The 19,813-nt window shown below is 38.2% G+C and overlaps 1 protein-coding gene across 4 annotated transcripts in view; it reads right to left on the reverse strand.

Moving 5' to 3' along the window:
• LOC132154950 (cAMP-specific 3',5'-cyclic phosphodiesterase 4C-like) overlaps positions 1-19,813 on the reverse strand; it is a 44,970-nt gene that overhangs the window by 16,184 nt on the left and 8,973 nt on the right. The window contains exon 1 of one of the 4 annotated variants that reach the window (XM_059563694.1): positions 16,891-17,542. The exons of 2 other annotated variants lie outside the window; for them this stretch is intronic. In XM_059563694.1, coding sequence (XP_059419677.1) covers positions 16,891-16,964 — 74 coding nt within the window. In that variant the 5' untranslated portion in view covers positions 16,965-17,542. Of the gene's footprint in view, positions 1-5,403; positions 5,555-16,890; positions 17,543-19,813 lie in introns of those variants that run through there. One more of the 4 variants, XM_059563696.1, reaches the window with a different exon arrangement.

Below are 19,813 nucleotides of genomic sequence, written 5' to 3' on the forward strand. Positions count from 1 at the left end.
TAGACACCCAGCATGCGTCACAAGACACTGGGGTGCTATGTCAGTCCTAACCCGGGCACATTACAGGGCTGCACCAGTCTGCCCTGTCCCATCACAGTCCACATAATGCACAATCACTAACCTACACTCAAAACATCTTAAGAAAAGGAAGAGCACCGGCCCCACGTTGAGGCATGTTTGTTTACATGCTTTCATGCAGCATTTTATGTATAGAAAAGAAGAAGGCGGAGCCACAAGTTCATATGAATCTCACGTAGTCATTTAGTCTTTTAGTTGAATTACCAGTCCACTGGGACGCAGCCAGAAGACTGTTCATCCTGTTCCTTTCTTCATTGTTCCTAATCAACAAGAAAAAATTACGTCACATGACGTCAATGAACACCCAGGGGCTCGGACATCCATTATAAGGGCTGAAGAGAGATTAAAAGCACAGTTAACCACAAGTGAACATGCATTTGAGTTTTAAAAAGACGCTTCTTGATACTTCATGAAGTCTCACAGAAGCACCACGGGAGACGTTACCAATCTGTTGAGGCTGCTAATTACAGGGTCATCCAGCAGGTCACATACTCGTGCGTTGACACTGCGGGCAGAGGATGTGTCCTTGATTGTTTAATCACCGTTTCTGTGCATGCTACCTTTTCCTAATTGTGCACATAAAATGTGGAGCACATCCATACCGGTAAGAGCTGCAGAGATTGTATAAAGATTTCTGAGGCACAATAGGGTGCACAGAGAAAGAGAGGGAGAGGGAAAGGAAGGGGGCAGTGCCATGATCTCAGCTTTCCACTGAACATTTATGGTCAAGATTAAAAATAAGCTCGGTTTGTCTCTGATTTAGACTGACATTTTAAAGCATGAGTGGGGGTTAGCCAGAATTAATTCATAGACGTTTGAAGGCGCGCATTACACTGTTATTTCCACATACATTTTCTTGCTAAACAGCAACCTGGTGGTGACTTTAATACATGCTAATATTACAGAGAAGAGTGCATGACATCAAAAACTATTTTTTTGCAATTGCATTAACAGGAATTAATGGCCATTTTTTCTTTGAACTTTGACACAGTGTACTTTTGAAAACTACCTTTCTTTTACAGTTAATGTAAACACAGTTTATGCAGGCACATTCAGCCCTGTTAATTGCTTGTTGTTACTGCAAGCAAATTAGATGTTTGCACTGTAAAATATGTAATAAATACATTAAAACCTTAATATTTACTTTAAATTTGTGTGGATTAAGCATAGAAATGCACTACCATTCAAAAGTTTGGAATCGGTGAGTTTTAAACTTTAAAAGAAGACTTTTATGCTCACAGGGGCTGCATTGATTTGCACAAAATACAGTAAATCAATATTATTGTGAAATATTATTACAATCTAAAATAACTGTGTTCTGTTTTAATGTATTTTAAAATAGGATTTATTACTGTGATGGCTAAGCTGAATTTTCACCACTTTGCATTAAAATAAAAATCTGTAATTCACACACATATACCTTAGTTTTAAAAGATTTTTTATGAGATATTAAAATAAAATAAAAACAGAGAGGAAAATAGACTTGCTGGCTCATGCATCGTGCCAGACCATCACTACAAATAGAGTTAATGAAGTGCAACAGATTTTCCACGCAAGGTCTGTGACCGAGCTCTTCTGTGAACACAGCAGAGGGTCTCTCAGAGGACACGGACAGAGCTCAGGCTGTTGTCCTACCATCATTTTGTGACCACGAGAAAACAACGGAATGGCAATGTGAAGTGCCCAGAGCAAAATATACATTATGAAAGTAATCTAAAGTGAAAAGCTAAAAACTAACAACAATTAGCCATGCTATGGAGAATCTGATATAGCTTTGGAGATGCACTAAAATCACTTGATTACAGCAAAATCTGAGATTTCTACAGGTATTCCTGTTTAAGACCTATATGACCCCATTTGTTTATAGCATCATTTCATAATAGGTCAACTTAAACTGAAAATAGCTGTAGCTCATGGGGGTAAAATTAATCCCACGTGACATTTCACTTTGAAAAAAGAAAAAGAAAAAAAACTAGAAGAATAAGCTGCAGATGTTCAGACGATTGCAATCCAACACCAAGACATCGGCCAAGAGGGAGACAAATGGATATTCTCAAGGAATGCTTTACAGCAAGCCTCTCTAATAAAGATTAAGAAAACACTAACACCATTCAACATATTCATTACAGAACAATTTTCTGTTAGGTCACAAAATTTAGCAACACAAGGCCAAGTGCTTAGATAATAACCTTAAGGTTCTCAAAAACAGGCTGTTTTGTGTTGAGTACTGTTGCCTTAACCTCGCTGCTAACATTGAATAGCAGAAGACGTGGCACTCCTAGCCTCTAGTGAACATAATCCTCTGAATCCCATAAATCATTTTTCTGGACATGAGGCTCTAGAAAATATGTTGAACACTTGACAAATGGTTTAAAGATCCCCACAATCTACACAAGAAGGAATTAGAAGAAGAGAAAGTTGTCTGTACACGCAATGTCTTATTGAGTAATAAATTCACACAGTATGGGCTTTTTACTATTGGTCATCTCATGTTTTAGTTGAATTTTTTTCTTTTAATAGTTCTTATTGATCAGTTTTATAAACCTCAATGTAATAAACTGATATCAAATGTGTTTCATTAGGCTTGGAATGTTTAGTCCTGTCTTAATTTAAAGCAGAGCTTGACAAATCATTTGTAAGTTTAAAAGCCCCTTTCTTCCGCAAAGTAAAAAATAAAAATGGTAATTGTGAGATTAAGTTTAAAATAAGACAGTAGCAATTGTAAGTCATATCGATAAAATTATGAGAAATAAAGTCACAATTATGGACATTATAAACAGTTACTCAGTTGTGAAATATGAAGTAACATTTTAATATATAAATTCCAATTGGTATATCTATAAGTTGTGAACATAATATGTGAGATTTAAGTCACAAGTGATTTGTGAATTTTGAAATTCGCATTGTGAGATTAAGAAAGAGTTGAGCGATTGTGAGATCTTGTGATATAATCTTGAGATATAAAGATGAATTTGTTAGAAATAGTCAGATTTATGAAAAACAGTCACTCATTTATGACACTTTAAGATATCGAGTATAATTTGTATACATATGGCGGCTATGAGATTTAATATCACACTGCGCAGTATAAAGTCAAACTGTGGTCCATAAAGCCAAAGTATATTTTAGTAATATAATAGTAATTTAATGGCTGCAACCTGACCAAGGTTGTGTTCTAAAATCCTGAATCAATATTTCAACACTAGCCTTTGAATGACACCATATACAGCACCTAAGTAACATGCTCCCTAAAGTTTCCATTAAAATAATAAGTTGTTAGAAAAGTTTTACTTTTCATCCAGGTCTCTAATTCCCAAATGTCCTTTACTTTATCTGATAAAGCAAGATATGGCCTAAGAAAATAAATAGTGGAAAGAAATGGAAACACATGTTTTGTTATCTGTAATCCTGCTGTCAACATTGACATTGATGGCTATTCAAGTGGGAAACGTGTGTGTGTGTCCAAAAGGAGTGTACGGTCTCTGGCTTGGTTTGTGCAGCCTTGCTGATGTTGTGGGAGGACAGAGGCTTTATGGTTCTCTTTAAATCAAAACCCCTCTGACTAAAGCAGATTTCCTCTGTATTTCATAAATCCCATACTTCCCTATAAAATGACTACTGTACTTAAGACATGGCACATGAAATGGAAGATTTTTCTGTAGATAGCCATAAAAAAAGTGATATGTTGGACTTTTTTATACCACCCCCCCCCCCCCTCCCCAAAAAATGCTCCTGACAAATATTCAAAACAACCTTTATTTCTTCACTTTGTGCTCTATCTGAAAATATTTTTTATGCCAACTGGTGTGCAACTAAACAAACGTACATGCAACAACCTCCCGCTGTCACTGCTTTAAAGTGTGCCATTATAAATATGAATAAATAAATATGAAAAAGCAATTATAAAACATGAAAAGTGTCAAAATATTAGTGTTTGTTTGGTCATCTTTTCATAGTAATACTGGCTAAACCAATGCTTGGAGTTTAGGGATATTTTGTTTTTCTGACCAATGGCAAACCGGGAAGCATTCAGGAAACCTGTGTGAAAACAGTCATTATGTTTCCAGATGTTACCCTTTGGTAGCACTAATGCTGCAGGAAATATGCTTCAACATACAACTTCTTTAACAATAGAATTTTCCAGTTCTGGTACTATGACATTAAAAAAAAAAAAAAGAATTTATCTGCATTTTCTTCTTCCACTTATTTACAAGGGGGCAGCTATTTTGTTTTATCATCACATATTTATTTTCACATTTCTTAATGCTAGTGGTTAATAAATAAAATATGAAAGAAAAAAAAACTATTTACATTTTTCATGACATCCTCATGATTTCAGGTGAATCAGAGGTGTTAAATTCTGAATGTTCTCAGTGAAACAGTAAATAGGGCTGTTTGGCATTTGGTAGAACAGTTACACATGAACTGATTTCCAGACTATGATAAAAATAAATTCAAAAGCAGAAAATACTCATGATCAATGATTGCACACACAGAGTAATGCAAAATCCTGGAGGAATACCTGCTCATTTATCATAGTGCTTTACTGCCATCAGACAGCAGAGAACTACTAGATCCTGTCAGAGGCATGCAGTCTGAAAATAGTTTCCATGGGTCAGAGCACATCAGCAGGTTATTCCTTGGACATAGATTTATACAGCTAAACTACAACATCTGTCTCTGTCTGTAGTGTACACCAGGTATAAAGACAAAAAAAAAGTCCAATTATCAATATAATACATTCGCACAATACAACCGCACATAATTGTGATTTTCAAGGGCCTAAGATTCAAGTGTTTTAAAATACATAGTGAGGTCTACAAGTCCAAATTGAACATCTGGGATTCAAAATCGAATTTAAACCTGGAAATATGCAGAACTTTTTTTTTCATCCATTAAAAAAATTACGAAATATTTAAATATTATAGGTATATATTATAAGACAACTTTTATTCTATTCAAATTGTATTTAATCAAATAAGTCACTTTTGTGATAAATCATGTAACTCTGTACAGACAGTCGGCTGTTCTACTTTCACTGAAGCTCAAGATGCTCTTTGGATCTATGAAAATCAAGCTGGAGAACATTATCATCAAACTTATGGAGTTCTGCTGCCATTAAAGTAAAAGAGAGACATTCTAAAGTGAACGCTCAATTTAAATCCATTTTTCACTCAAATTGTTATGTTGTTGAAATAATTTGTAACAAAAAAAATTTCTGAAGTTTGATAAAAAGATTTCTACAAGGTTTTTCACAGACTTTTGGACCCCAATATATATTTGTCAGTAATGCTGCCTAGTAAATAAATCATCAAATCTTATTACCGCCTGCGTTTCTGCACAATGTCGATGGGTCTGTTGACGGCACATGGAGATCCATACAAATTCCAGTTCCGTGGCTTCAATGCCCGATCAGCTGAGAAAGAGAATCCACAGTTTGCCGGCACGCTCATCTTGCCAACACACTTATCCGGTGATGTCTAATCACACAAACAGACTTTCTTTTCACTCTTTTTAGGTAAACATTGTTCATGGATCAAAAAGATTCCTCATTGCCCCATTGGTTAATTATTACATTAAACTCTAAAGGAAATTGAGAAAAAGCAAAGCATGATTTCCACTGTGCTCTTCTAGCGGTCCATCAGCTCTCACCTCCACTGTGACACTTCTGCGAGTGAACAGAGAGTGAGCTTGAGTGACGGGCCTCGTCCAAACCCATGCTTCACTCTGCAAGCATGTGTGCAACTTTAAGAGATGCTCCAGCAACATTTACACATGGATCTTCTGCTCGGTCAGCTCCAGACTAGCTTCTCATGTAGACACCTCTAAGATGATCCTGTGAGTTAAGGTAACTCAGGCATCTGTCTTACTCTGGGGTAGCTGGACTCATCTAGGAGAGTCTGTGCCATATTTGATCTAGACTCTTTGCCCCACTGCTGCCAGACGGCTGGAGCTCGCCTTACTGTGACATCAGGATCAAGAAAGAGGGCGGGACCAAAGAAAGCATAGTTTCTGCCTCCTTGAGACGTTAACCCTTTCCTGCTCTGTCTGCAGCTGATCAAAGCAAGGTGCTTAGAAACAATTTGAATTAAAATAATCAAAAACAGACAAAGATAGATAGAAATTCAAATAAAACGTTATTATAATAATAAAAAAAGTTGGCAAGTATATGTTATCTAGCGTTTTAAAAACAGATTTTAAAAGTTGTGTACTGTATTCTGGTCCTTAGTGTGAAGAACATTTAAAAAACTCTAAAGAATGATTTTACACTAAATAGAACCTTTTGTGGAACGGAAAATGGTCCATACACGAGGTTCTTTATGGAAAAATAAAGAAACTTTATTTTTAAGTGTGTATCTGTTCAGCACTAACAGAATACAGAAATATAAGTATCCTCACAATAACTGAATATGAGAATGATTTTAATAAACCCTCTGACTGTATGTCCAGACACAAATGTGAACCAAAAACTTTTGAGACAAGGACAAAAAGAGTCAAGTTCCTTCCTCTCAAGAGAGGATCTACAGTGAACCTGAGATAACAATAGAAAACCTGCTACTGCTGCCAAGAATTGAAAGAGGCATGCATATAACTTCCTGAGCTGATCTTTATGTCCTTAATCTTCATATTCACTCTTGAAGGATTACAAGTTTAGTTTGAGATCTCAAGGAAACTTCAAGGGGAATCGACTTACTTGAGACCAGTATATGAGTACTGAACTGTTGCTATGATTGCTATCTCAAACAAAGTGGTTTAGCTGGTTTCTCTGATGGAAAACTTTCTCTGGAGTGAAACAAGTGGTACAGAAATCACATCCATGGTCTCTCACAGACCTTTTTCCAGCAAAGCTAATACTCCTAGATTAAATAAGTATTTATTTAGGCAATATTTTCCATTATAAATGTATTTATTATTCAATGTATTCATTATAGTTTCAAAGTCAATGGGCATTTTTTCTCTCTTGAATGATCTAAACATAAATTGTGAACAAATTATATTGCCTAGTAAAACAAACATTCCCCTCAAATCTCTTGCCAAGATGTAGCTGTTTCTCTTTGTTAATGATTTGGACAGCATGAGGGCTGATAAAGATCTTTGGCTAAAGCAAATGGCCTTGATTTGGCCTTGTTTGGACTGTCTATTCTACATGTTCCAGTCATAACAGTTTGTTAGGATCTCATAATCATGATCCAAAAAATAATGATGGGCAATTCTTAAAAAGATTTGAATATTCACTGGAGCATGTGTTTTAGCATGCAAATACTGAAAAAACAACAAGGCCACAGAAAATCTGCAGAAATGTTAATCTGGGCTGTTTTGTTAAAAAGTGCATCCAGTGGCCAGGTTTGTATTGATTTAAGATACATTTTTAGCAAATGTGTTTTTGAGGTTTTTGACTGTTTAGAATCTGCTTTTATTTTATTATTTAACAGCTCAAAACTTTCCAGTTTAATAAGAGATGCATTACATACTGTAGTTCTTTAAATTAAATGTTACAAATCCAAACAAAACTGATTGATCCGGTGCTGTATGTTGATAATCCCAGTATGACTACAGATGTAGTTATGATTTTCCAGGAATTAATAAAAATTTTCCACAGTGCAATGTATGATGAATTACTGTGACAGATTGAAACCCAGCGTAAAAATGCAATTTTCTTAACAGATTACCGGGTGGGGAATGAAAGTCCAGAGGTCAAGATGATGTCAATTATTATTCTTGGCTCTGCAGCATAGTGAAAAACTCTCTGATGCTCATGGCAGTGCTTATTTTTTATTATTATTCTGGGTTATTATGTGAGTATTATGTGAGTGTATGTGTGAGTGTATCTTTAAATCAGTGTCCTGGAACTCTATCAGCTCCAGATAGCAAACAGACTTCAGTGTTTACACCTGGCCAATGTCTCTGTGCTGGTACAGACTCTCAGCCTCTTTTTTAATAAGAAATGTTTCTTGAGCACCAAATCAGCATATAGGAAGGATCATGTGACACTGAATACTGTAGTAATGACTGCTGAAAATTCAGCTTTGCCATCATAGAAATAAATAAAAAAATTTAATATATTAAAATATTAAACAATTATTTAAAAATGTACTAATATTTCAAAATATTACTGTTTAAGTTTGTTGTATTTTTGAGTAAACAAAGATATTATCTAGTCAGACAAGATTTGCCCTGCTTTTGCACTGACTATATATATATATATATATATATATATATATATATATATATATATAATTAAATTCACCTCTACATAGACACTCAATGTAGAGACGTCACAGCATGCATGAAGCATGCACATCACTGTGCTGACATCACAGGCTTGTCACACTGTGATGCTTGGCTAACAGAGTGTCTGTCAAGCAGCTCACCAAATCCAGTGATAAGTTTTGCTCCACAAAATGGAAACTGTGCTAAATCATAGTGTGATTTTAGTTCTGCTCATAATTCTTAGGCGAGGATGCCTTTTGCAAAAAACAAAACAAAAAGGAAGTCGTCTTTAGAAGCACATATTAAACTGGTTTTGTGATTTAAAAAAAAAATTGAATGACTTGTAGTGTAGATTTGCTATCAGTACTGCAACTTGATTTTTTTTTAATGATTTTGTTACAGGTAGATGTGGAAATTGTCCTTCATTCATTCGTAATGTGATGCGTATACATTAGACAATTGCACTCCCTGCTGGTGAGAATAGTACTATAACTAACAAGCTGGAAGACCACATAAACCAAACCCAGACTACCAAATCATGAGCTCAGCCCACCTTCCCCAACTCTTAAATGTGTTTACAATACTGCCATGTGGTAGACTGATTGTGCCAAATGGCAATACCATTTTACTTTGATATTTACCATTGTACTGAATTATGTACCATGGAATTTATTACTTTATGTGCAAAACATTTTTTTGTGGTATTACCATGGTACCATATTAAAAAAAAAACCTTGGGCAATAACACGGTACTTTTCCATCCCTGCTCAGAAACAAAGCACCTTAAGTTTTCTAGCTGATGTTACACTTTTCAGCTAGTCTGGTTGGACAACTGCTATTAATTCTTTGTCCCCACGCAAATTATTACTGTGGTTTTTAGTTACATGATTTCACCAGTAGATGTCACCAGCCTATAATCTACGAGCATTGCAACATATTTCCAAATAATAATAATAATAATAAAGTAAATTAGATTAGATTACTCGTTTCTAATAGAGAAATAGCAGACGGGTTGGCAGGGTTCCCGTCATTAGTGGGAGAGGCTGAGAGATCGATGCGCAGTGGGAGTTTTTGTGGAAAGCAGCCATGCTGAAAATATGGAGCAGAACAGTGACGCACAGCGACTCCAGTCACAGCATCAGCGCCTATCGACTATTCGGAGCTCTGAGCTTTTATTTTTGGGTCCGCTGGATACTGACACTGTTGTCCTGTGATTGGTTCACCTCACTTGACTTTCTCTTTAAGGTTCTACTCTAGTGTGTGGTGTCAAAGTTATTTGCTGAGGCAGTGCAATGAAGATGCAGCAACTACCATGAGAACAGTCTGAGATACAATGCAAAATATACCTAATATTATTCAAGTCATTCTGAATTTTAGCTCAGGTTAACATTCTCAGACAGTGGCCATTGGACATTTGTACTCCATTGTGCTGCTTTTCTATTGTTTTATGTGTAATTGGTGTTCCTAAAAACTTGAAGCTGAAGAAGAAAAAAAAATGTGTTGCTAGAAAGTATTTGTTTGTTTTTAACATAAAAATGTTTTAAGACGTAAAAATCTATTTTGGGGACAATGTTGTGTCTGTAGCCTACGTGAAACTTTTCAAAAATGCAAAGAAAAACCTTTTTCGTAGTTGTAGTTTTTTTTTTTTTTTTTTTTAGTACAATTGCTTGTCATCTTTTGTACTCACATAGCAGCAATACTCAAGTGCAGTCGAAGCTAAACCAAATATCTTAAAAATAGTCACAATTGGGATATTTGTTTTTATACAACAATACTATTGAGTAACTTACATTTTAGTATTAGTGTTGCATTGTCTGTTTTTGTGTTGCCAATGAAAATAGGTCCAAACAAATCCCCCACAGAGCCTCTGCATTTCTGAGCAACAAACGTTCCTGAATGAATCACTGTTTTGAATGTATCAGTTGAAAGAATGATTCAGTGACTCACTCAAACAATGGCGTAACAATGCAACTTGTAGAAAGCTGCGCTGAAAAACTAAACATAACTGGAACCAGAGGTGGGTAGAGTACCCAAAAACTGTACTCAAGTAAAAGTAAAAGTACTTCTAGAAATATTTACTCAAGTAAAAGTAAAAGTACTAGTCTTGAATAGTTACTTGAGTAAGAGTAAAAGAGTATCGGATAAAAAATCTACTCAAGTAGTTAGTTACTAGTTACTTTGGGTCATATATACTGAGCCTATTTTTATTTAGATATATAGATAAAATGTATGTAATGTATGTGTGCGTGTATAAATGTATATATTTCATCAGCCTTTACTCCAATTTATGTAATTTATTATAAAACCCTGTCTGTTTACTTAAGTAACAGATATAGGTGTCATACCATAACATATTTTTAATATGACTGACTTTATATTAAATGTGAATTTAACATTGAAAGTTAATGTGATATAAATATTGCTACTAATCTTTCATTGTTCAGAAAGAGAGCAAATAACATTTACATTATTAAAGATAATTTTCACAGACAGTCTAGATTTCAATCACTCTCAGAAACTCCCATTAAAATCACTGAAACTGTTAACACTGTGAAATCAATATTTAATTAAAGATTCGTACAAACATCTGCACTTTGTTGTTTCTGACGAGAGAATTCGCCAGAAAGAGGTATTCAGTCAGTGAGCGAGTGAAGGAAGAACCGGAATTTTAGCGATGACTCATCGGAACACCTCTGATTGGCCAATGCTTTAATAAGCTCAAAAGAATCATGTGTGATTGGTTATAATGCGCAGCGCTGCATGAACGCATCTATCTCTGGCTCAGCGCCAGCAAGCGATCACAGATCTGAATTTAGCAGCTGACTATATGACTTGCTGAACGTACTCACGCCGGTGTGATTGTATTAAAATTAATAAAATCTTAATCGGCTATTTCTTGTCTTTTGGAAGCTGCATTCAACTTGACTCCCCTCTGTTATAAGCCACACACGTACAACAAACTAATGTCAGTGGTATCGTGTACTGTAATCGAATGTAGCCCAAGTTATTACCTGTTAAACAGTAGACAGCACACGCGGTGTTCATCTAATAAGGATCTCCATCGCTAGCAAATAATAGCCTTTGCAGATTTCAATTCACACGTTTTCAACGCTCTTTCTGTTCTTAAACGTTACAACTCCGAGTGAACCACTTCAGACGCTCAGCGCGTGCGGCAGGGAACTGAACGACTCATTCAAACTGATTCATGAACCAATTCACTCGTTTGCCAATTGGTTTGATCAAGCCTTTGAACAGAATTGACTCAAAAGAATGAATCATTCGCGAAAGGGCATCGCTCATTGCCCAGAGAAAAGTAGACGGCGCGTTTGGAATAAACTGAAGCACCTAACATTTATTGCATTAAGATAAAGTAACGAGAGGAGCGTCGCCCAAAGTAACGAAGTAAAAGTACAGATTTTCCCCCAAAAATTTACTCAAGTAAGAGTATAAAGTACCCATCTTTAAATATACTCCGAAAAGTATTCGTTACCCCAAAAAATTACTCAAGTAAATGTAACGAAGTAAATGTAACTCGTTACTACCCACCTCTGACTGGAACTAAGGGTTGAATGAAGTTGAATAATTTAATTCAACAAAAAAAAAAATCTCTCAGTTGGTGAGAAACTCTGAATCAACCAACTTCGCAAAATTTGACACACTGCACACTGGCGACTCCTATTGGTCATAACGGCGTAAATGCTACATAAACACACCAAACATGCATAAAATAAAGAATTACATTTCTATCAATCGTTAAATACCATTATTATAGCTGTGTGTATAAATATCCAGTCCTCTATTTTGATGCTGATGCTCTACAACACTGCTTGCTCTGCTTTAATTGGCTATTGTTGTGATACGCATCTAGGAAACAAGTCACAGCTTTGTCTGAATCACGCGGAGAGTAAGAGTGTTGTCTCTAAATGAAAAGACTCTCTTGTAAACAGTGTAACTCTGTGATACGCTGTGCAGAGTTGTGACAGGTCCAGAGAGCCACAGATTGAAGGCAGTGTTTCAAAGAGGCTCAAACGAATCTGCTTTACAAGAGGTAAATACTGCTCAGAATTAGCAATAAAATCACTGCACATAGCAGCTGTGATCACTGGTGTCTTGCATGGCTGGACTGGCCATTGGGCATACCGGGCATTTGCCCGGCGGGCCGACGTGCCTTGTGGGCCGATATATCTCATACTCATACTTTTTTTTTTTTTTTTTTTTTTTTTTTTAAACGGCCCATAAAATTTGTACATCGGCGGCCCATTCGTTTTGTTTTGTTTAATTGGCGGCGCTGGGTTTGTGCCGGTGTAATGCATTGGTCAAAGTCAGTGTTAGTTTTTTTTTTCTGACAGACCAGCCCATGAAACATGTAGATCAGCGGCCCATTGGCTCTTTTCTTGATTGACACTGGGCTGGCCCAATCACAACTTTAAACGAGTGAGCAAGCGGTAGCAGTGTCAGTGTATATCTGTAAAAAAAGATGGAGAAGAAACGCAAGGAGTGTGCAGATAAATAGCGTGAAAAAATAGAACCAGGCCCTTAAAGCAGACACTGTAAACTGTGTCAAAATATATGTTTTCTGACCTTCATCAGCTCCTGTGGCAGATGATGATAGTGTGGACGGAGGATCAGGAGAGAGATGAGAAAGTGTAGAGCCTGCGCTAAGCATAACTACTTTCAAAACACTTAGGCCATGTCATGAGTGTAGATTATTTCCACATCTGCATAGTTGACGATTACCGCAATTCACTAGAAATTTAATAAGAGGCGTTTGTAAACCATGTTTTCCGCCAAAATAAAAGCTTGATGCAGTTTGCGTCAAAATAAAAGATCATGTGCTTATCTCTTTCAAGTATAGAAATTGGTACAACTAATTAAGAAAGTTTCCTTTATTTTTTTGTGCATTTGTTTTACAAAATATGGCTATTACTGTCATTGGATTAATATTATAACTATTATTATGTATAGGTGTAATGTAAATAGACACTGTAACTAAAAGAGGTTTGGATTTTTCTTTGTTTAATTTGCACACTGAATATGGGTTGGAGCTTTTAATTTTGAACTCTCAAAGTGCACCAGATTAATGAATTTAACATTAAAATGCACAAAATTTTCTCATGGGGGGCATGCCCCCGAACCCCCCTAGAAGGACCGACGACACACCACCATAGTTTTAACAAAAATCCTGTAAGAAAAACACTGGTATCGCTATGCCAGAGCCGCTTATAGCTTGTTTTAGGATTCACCGCTGTGGAGTATAGTTCAGCTGTATTAATAAATATAACATTTTGACTTATTTCATCTGTTAACTCTCACTCGTTCCTATACTCACTCATTACATGGCATTAGTGGTTTTAATGAATAGGAGTTGGTATGCATATAATTAAGGGCGTGCAAAGATGGGTGGTGTTTATAATCATGTAGTGGGCCGGTCTGGGCAAAAATGCCCGGGCCGATTTTTTGTCCCAGTCCAGCCCTGGCTGCAGTGGAGTCATTCAGATTCCTGGGAACCACCATCTCTCAGGACCTTAAGTGGGACAATCACATCGACTCCATTGTGAAAAAGGCCCAACAAAGGTTGTACTCCCTTGCCAGCTGAGGAAGTTTAACCTGCCACAGGAGTTGCTGAAACAGTTCTACTCAGCCGTCATTGAGTCTGTCCTGTGCACTTCAATAACTGTCTGGTTTGGTTCAGCTACAAAATCAGACATCAGAAGACTACAGAGAACGGTTTGGACTGCTGAAATGATTATTGGTACTCCCCTGCCCACCCTTCAAGAACTCTATACATCCAGAGTGAGTAAAAGGGCTCAGAAATTCACTCTGGATCCCTCACATCCAATTTACCCCATCTTTGAACTTTTGCGCTTGAGAACCGCAAATACCAGAACAGTCAGGCACAAGAACGGTTTCTTGCCCCAGGCAACCTACCTCATGAACAGTAAAATGTCTCCCACTTATACAATATAAATGTGCAATAACCTCACATTTATTTATCCCTCTATCCTAGTACATCCCTGCATCTAACTCAATTCTATTCCATTATTATTTATAGCACAATTGTTTATACACCTATTTATTTGCAAAGTTTTTTTTTGTCTGTCAGTATGTTGTTGTCTCTGTGTACTGGAAGCAGGGGCGGACTGGCCATCTGGAGCACTGGGACTTTTCCCGGTGGGCCGCTGGCCAATGTGAGCCGGCCCACCCGGTACACAAATATATACATATTTTTTAAATAACGGAAATCATAATATTACATCTCTTTTCTAGGCAAATGGATGAGTGAGTTCGATTGTGCAAGGAGTGTGTTTTGTTTGCATGCATGTGAGTGTTTTGCCCTCCCTCCCTGTTTAGTTTGGTCTACGTGTCTTGCGTATCTTGAAACACGCCCCCTTTCACGTCGTCGAATTTACAGAGAGAGCGATTTATCCAGTGCAGCAAATTTCTCTGTGCAGTAGGCTACTGTATACGTTCACTTAAAACATAAACGACTGCGTTTACGAGAATACTTGCAGAGACAATTATTTTGAGATAATTTTGTGTGTTTTTGTTCATTCAGGAGTTATGATACGCAAAAGATGAATTAATTCTGTGAACGCGCATTGTCTGAAATGCTGCTCTCAGCGTGTGCTTTGAACAAGTGCGCTTAAGCACCAAACGCGCGTGAATTGTTTAAAAGCTTGAATCGTCAAGATTTAGAAACAAGTGCAAATGATCAACTACGATCCGTTTCACCCTTTCAAGTGAGTGAACAACGCGAATCAAGTTATGAACTTTACATCACTATTCACGATATCCCATCGGGCAGGGCGGGGATATATTTTGGAGCCCGACTGAAAAACACAATAGCCCCGGGACGTCTGGCTAGCGATTTTACGAGCCCTGTACCTCAGATCTATCTGGTTTGTGAACCATTGGTTTCCACACTGGTTTCGTTCCACAAAATAAATGATTAGCCTATTTTAAAAGATTGACTCAAAAGAATCATCTGTTCACAAATCGGATCATGAACTTATTACCGAGCCAAAGATTATCTATTATTGAACATCTCGAATGAATAAAGACTTCAAGTTCATCTGTAAAGCACATAAAGCTATCGTTTGAGTTTATAAACTTCTATTTTTAATGCATGATTCGTTTGGATCTGTTAACTGAATGTAGAGTGTGAGTTACAGGAGAATGTTTGTGTCGTGATGATGTAACGGAGACCCTTGTTCGAGGCCCACTCGGAGCAAGTGCGAGGTGTGGTGGCGGTGGTGGTGTGGTGTGGTGTGGTGGCCCGGGAGAGAGGGGTTATGTATCGCTCACATGGACTTGCTAAATGAACAGCTGCTGCACACAGGTTTTTTTTGTTTTGTTTGTTTCAATGGAGGATCACTTGCCCTATTGGTTAAAATCCCCAAACTGTTTACTTAAATATTAAATTAATAAATGACATCAAAACAGGGGCGGATGCGTTATGATGTGGTGGGCTTCTGTGGGCTGCTGTGGGCCAGAAAGTCCAGGGCCACTTTTTGGTCCCAGTCCGCCCCTGGTGTCTTGACTGTGATCTTCAACTAATCATGCATAACACGAATAACATGACTCTGATGAAGAGAAAGTTCAAAAGAACAGCATTTATATGAAATAGAAATATTTTGTAGCATTTTCTTTATTGTCATTTTTTTATCCATTTAAGTGTTCTTGCTGAGAGAGAGAGAGAGAGAGAGAGAGAGAGAGAGAGAAACATCTTACTGACCCTAAACTTTTGATTGGTAGGCTAACTTTCTTTAGCATGTTTGGAAAGAGCTCTTTTTGTAATCAGTCTCACAACATGTAGAGTGACATCTACTGTGCATGTGTGTTAGAATATGATAATTTTAAACATATTGCATAAAGAGTACCAGAGCGTAACTCACTCATAATTTACATTATTCTGGATAGTACAGAGGTTACTGTGTGTTTAAGGTAGTGTGTCTACCCATTGTGACTCTGCCTTCCCGCTACAGTCGAACAGCAACAGACACTGGCTAAACCATTGATTCTCCACCTCAGGCTGTCCAGGCCACAGCTATAGCAGCTACACAACACATCACATAACAGCCAGCGCTGCCCTCTGCCTACTTTAACACTCTCATACTATGTATAACAGTGCTTGCAGAGGAAGAGGGAGGTCTGAATAACTCCAGAGCAGCTCTCTCCACTAGAAGGTGCACTTATCATTTCAGAGCTTATGTTAGTGATGTCAGAAATCCAGTGGACTGGTTTGCTTCAAGACATTCTTACACGAGAAAAACCTGCCAGAACAGAGCACTGAAAAAAACAACATATTCACACAGTGTAAATTTCATTCTGTAGTTATCTCAAATTGTCCAAGTGCTCATCAACACAGCAAGAACATGGGACAATGACATTAGACATAGACAAAGGTATTTTTTTGCTCAGAGAACCTGCTCAAAAAAAGTTTTTTGCTAAACAAACAAAAAAAGTTCCACCGACGTCATTATTTAATCACTAAAATCTAATAAATGAAGCTTTAGAACTGAGTTTAGCACATAACCAACTCAAATTATGGTGAAAATAAATATTGATTTAATAATTGCTGCTTTTGTTGCTTATACATACCCAATGCATGAGTGTCGCCGCGTTGAATAGCTCATCTGCATTGCCTTCCTGGGGAAACGAATGTCTTTACTCATCGTGAGAGAGGATTACACTAACTTTTGAATGCTATAGTTAAAACTCAGGAAGTGTGTCTGATTGTGGACAGCAAGGATGTGTCAGAACTAAAACAAACACCTCAGAAGATGTGTTCTCTCATCTCATGTCTGTTATGTGCCCAGTGTCTCCATCCGCTGAGAAACATAGTGCTGATGAACAAAAATCCAACAGAGTTCAGCCGGAACTCTGGGAACTTGACATTAACTTTAAAAATCCACTATATCACCAGCATAAAGGCCCACAATAGCCTGTGCAGTGCACCAAGTCCTGGATGAAAGTCATTGGGAAATCACAACACTCTTAAGTTTGCCTTGCTGAATCCCACAAAGTCCTTAAAGGAAGAGAATAACGGGGAAAAAATTGCCTAACAAAAAAGTTTGCTCCTAAACATCAGATGTTATTTGCTGATATTTTATCAGTTGCATAAAAGTCTGAAAATCTGTGGGGAAAAGCTCCGAAATGGAGGTGAGAGGCTCATAATCCCATCAGATGCTCCACAGAGTGTGCCGTCCCATCCAGCCTCCTGGTGCCATTCTCTGAATCCAAAGCCCTGAAACTAAACTCTAGCCTGAAACAACCAGCCTTTGATAGAGAGAGAGAGAGAGACAGAAAGATAGAGGGTGGAGGAAAGGGGGAGAGAGGGACGCAGAGAGGGACGCAGAGAGAGAAACTCTGTAGCACTGGTGCATGTGTATATAAGGTATTTTTCATGGGTCGGATTGTGGTAGTGTGTCCTGAGTGAGATGAGGCTCAACATCTGCAACTTGGTGCTTTACCGTCTTCAAGTGTACTAAAAGTACCATCCTTAGTTCTGCACATCACTGGCTTGTTTCCAAATGCAACACTAACTGGAACCTGCCTGCAGCGAAATAATGGCACAGTGTGCGACTAAATCCAATACATAGAGGGGGGTAGTAAGTACACACAGCGGCTCAACATCCTAAACTCAACTTTGTGTACTTTGCAATCAATCAATCAATCAATCAATCAATCAATCAATCAATCAATCAATCAAATAATTTATTTTATTTGTTCTTATTTTTTTTATTTGTGTGTGTGTGTGTGTAAAGAATTATGACAGGAATAATGTTTGCAGCTTAATCTGTTTAGAATATAAAACATGTGTAGTCTTTACATTAATGAAGATGACAGTGGTTTGTGTTGTTGTGTTGACAGTGGATCCTGAAACAACATTTCAATCAACCAATCAGAGTTGAGATATAACTTTTTAGGAAATGTCAGTTTTAGGCTTACAATCAGGATTAGGTGCTTCTACACCCTTGTTAATAAGCTATCATTTCTCTCTGATTTTATAATAAATTATGGGTTAGGTTTAGGGGTGGGGATTGGGTTAAGTCTGAATTTTTGGACAATAATGTTGATCCAGGATCAACAAAAGATGTTGATCCAGGAACATGTCTTACTTGGCAAAATCATGGAGACCAGCCACTCTAGTGGACAAAAATATATATTTTCCACCTAAAAAATAAGATAAAATAGGCTCCTTCAAACTTAAGCAGTTGACTTCACATTTTACTTTCATAAATGCAGATGATTTGGCAACCTGTAGGTGGCAGGAGGAGAGAAGAGTCAAAGTTGTAGTTGATTTGTTTATGGGTGAGGCGAGGATAAGGGAGCATGAGGGCCAGTGCTGGCACTTGAACTCAGGTTGTTGTGCATCACTGAAGTTTTGCATCAAATCATATTTTGCATTTGGCAGATGCTTTCATCCAAATTGCGTTGCATTCAAAGTAAACATTTTATCAGTTCATCCATTGGCTGGGAATTGTTTATGTTTACAAAACAGTCTTGAGAGGCAGATAAGCAACCTTACACACAAGTTCTGGATCCAAAACACATGGAGCATCTCTGGAAAGTTGTTAAAGCAGAGGAAGCTGTTACAAAGCCGCACCCGGTTGTATTCTGGTTGTCAAAAACGTTTAGTAAATAAACAAGGGGAAGTTACATTTCTTCTCTAAAATACCCACAGTTCAGATTATGTTACTTCACAGAACTCACATGCTTTGTGAGTGCAGCGTAGTATAAGAAAAAGCTCGCAAAATATTGAGGGATTCATGGGTCAAAATATTTGCCAATGTGAGTGTAACGATATCAACCTTCATATTCATCCGGAAGAAGGAGGCGGGAACCGGCGGACAATCAAAAACATTTTAATAATAAAATAAACACAAAACAGCGCACCAGCCCCTCACGGACGACTGGTGCGCATAAAATAAAAACCAAAACACAACTAAAAGCCCAGGCCTGGTCCTCTCTCGTCCTTCACTGTCGTCGCTCCAGTTTTATATCCTTCCATCTCCTCCATGGGCCTCGAGACCGGTGGGACGAACAGGTGTAGTTCATCTCCAATCACTCCCCCGGCCTCGCTCCCATGTCCCTCGGCCCCGCCCCACTCGTCACATACCCCCATCGCCCCTCGCAGGCCGGGGGGTACTCCCGAGACTGCGCTCTACTCCCCCCCCCCCTCCCTCCGGGGGGGCCGCTCCCGGGGACCTGCGGGAACCTGGGGGTAGGACAGGCGAGGCGAGAGAAAAGGAGATGGAAGGAGGAGCGACAGAGACGAGAGAGGGGAGAGAGGAAAAAAAAAAAAAAAAAAATTCCGGTTCCCAGACGCACCGCTGCTCGGCCCTCCACCAGCTGGGTGATCTCCTCCGCGGTGCCTGGCGGTGGCACTGGACGGCCCTCGGCGGACGGCACGACACTCCTCCGCCGCCCGGTGGACGGCGACGGCTCCTCCGGTTTTGGGCAGCCGGCAGGAGTCCCCCGTTCCCTGCTCCTCCCCGTTCCGGCGGAGGCAGCAGGCTCC

Source organism: Carassius carassius, chromosome 12 (genome assembly GCF_963082965.1).
Source record: "Carassius carassius chromosome 12, fCarCar2.1, whole genome shotgun sequence".
Taxonomy (NCBI): Eukaryota; Metazoa; Chordata; class Actinopteri; order Cypriniformes; family Cyprinidae; genus Carassius; species Carassius carassius.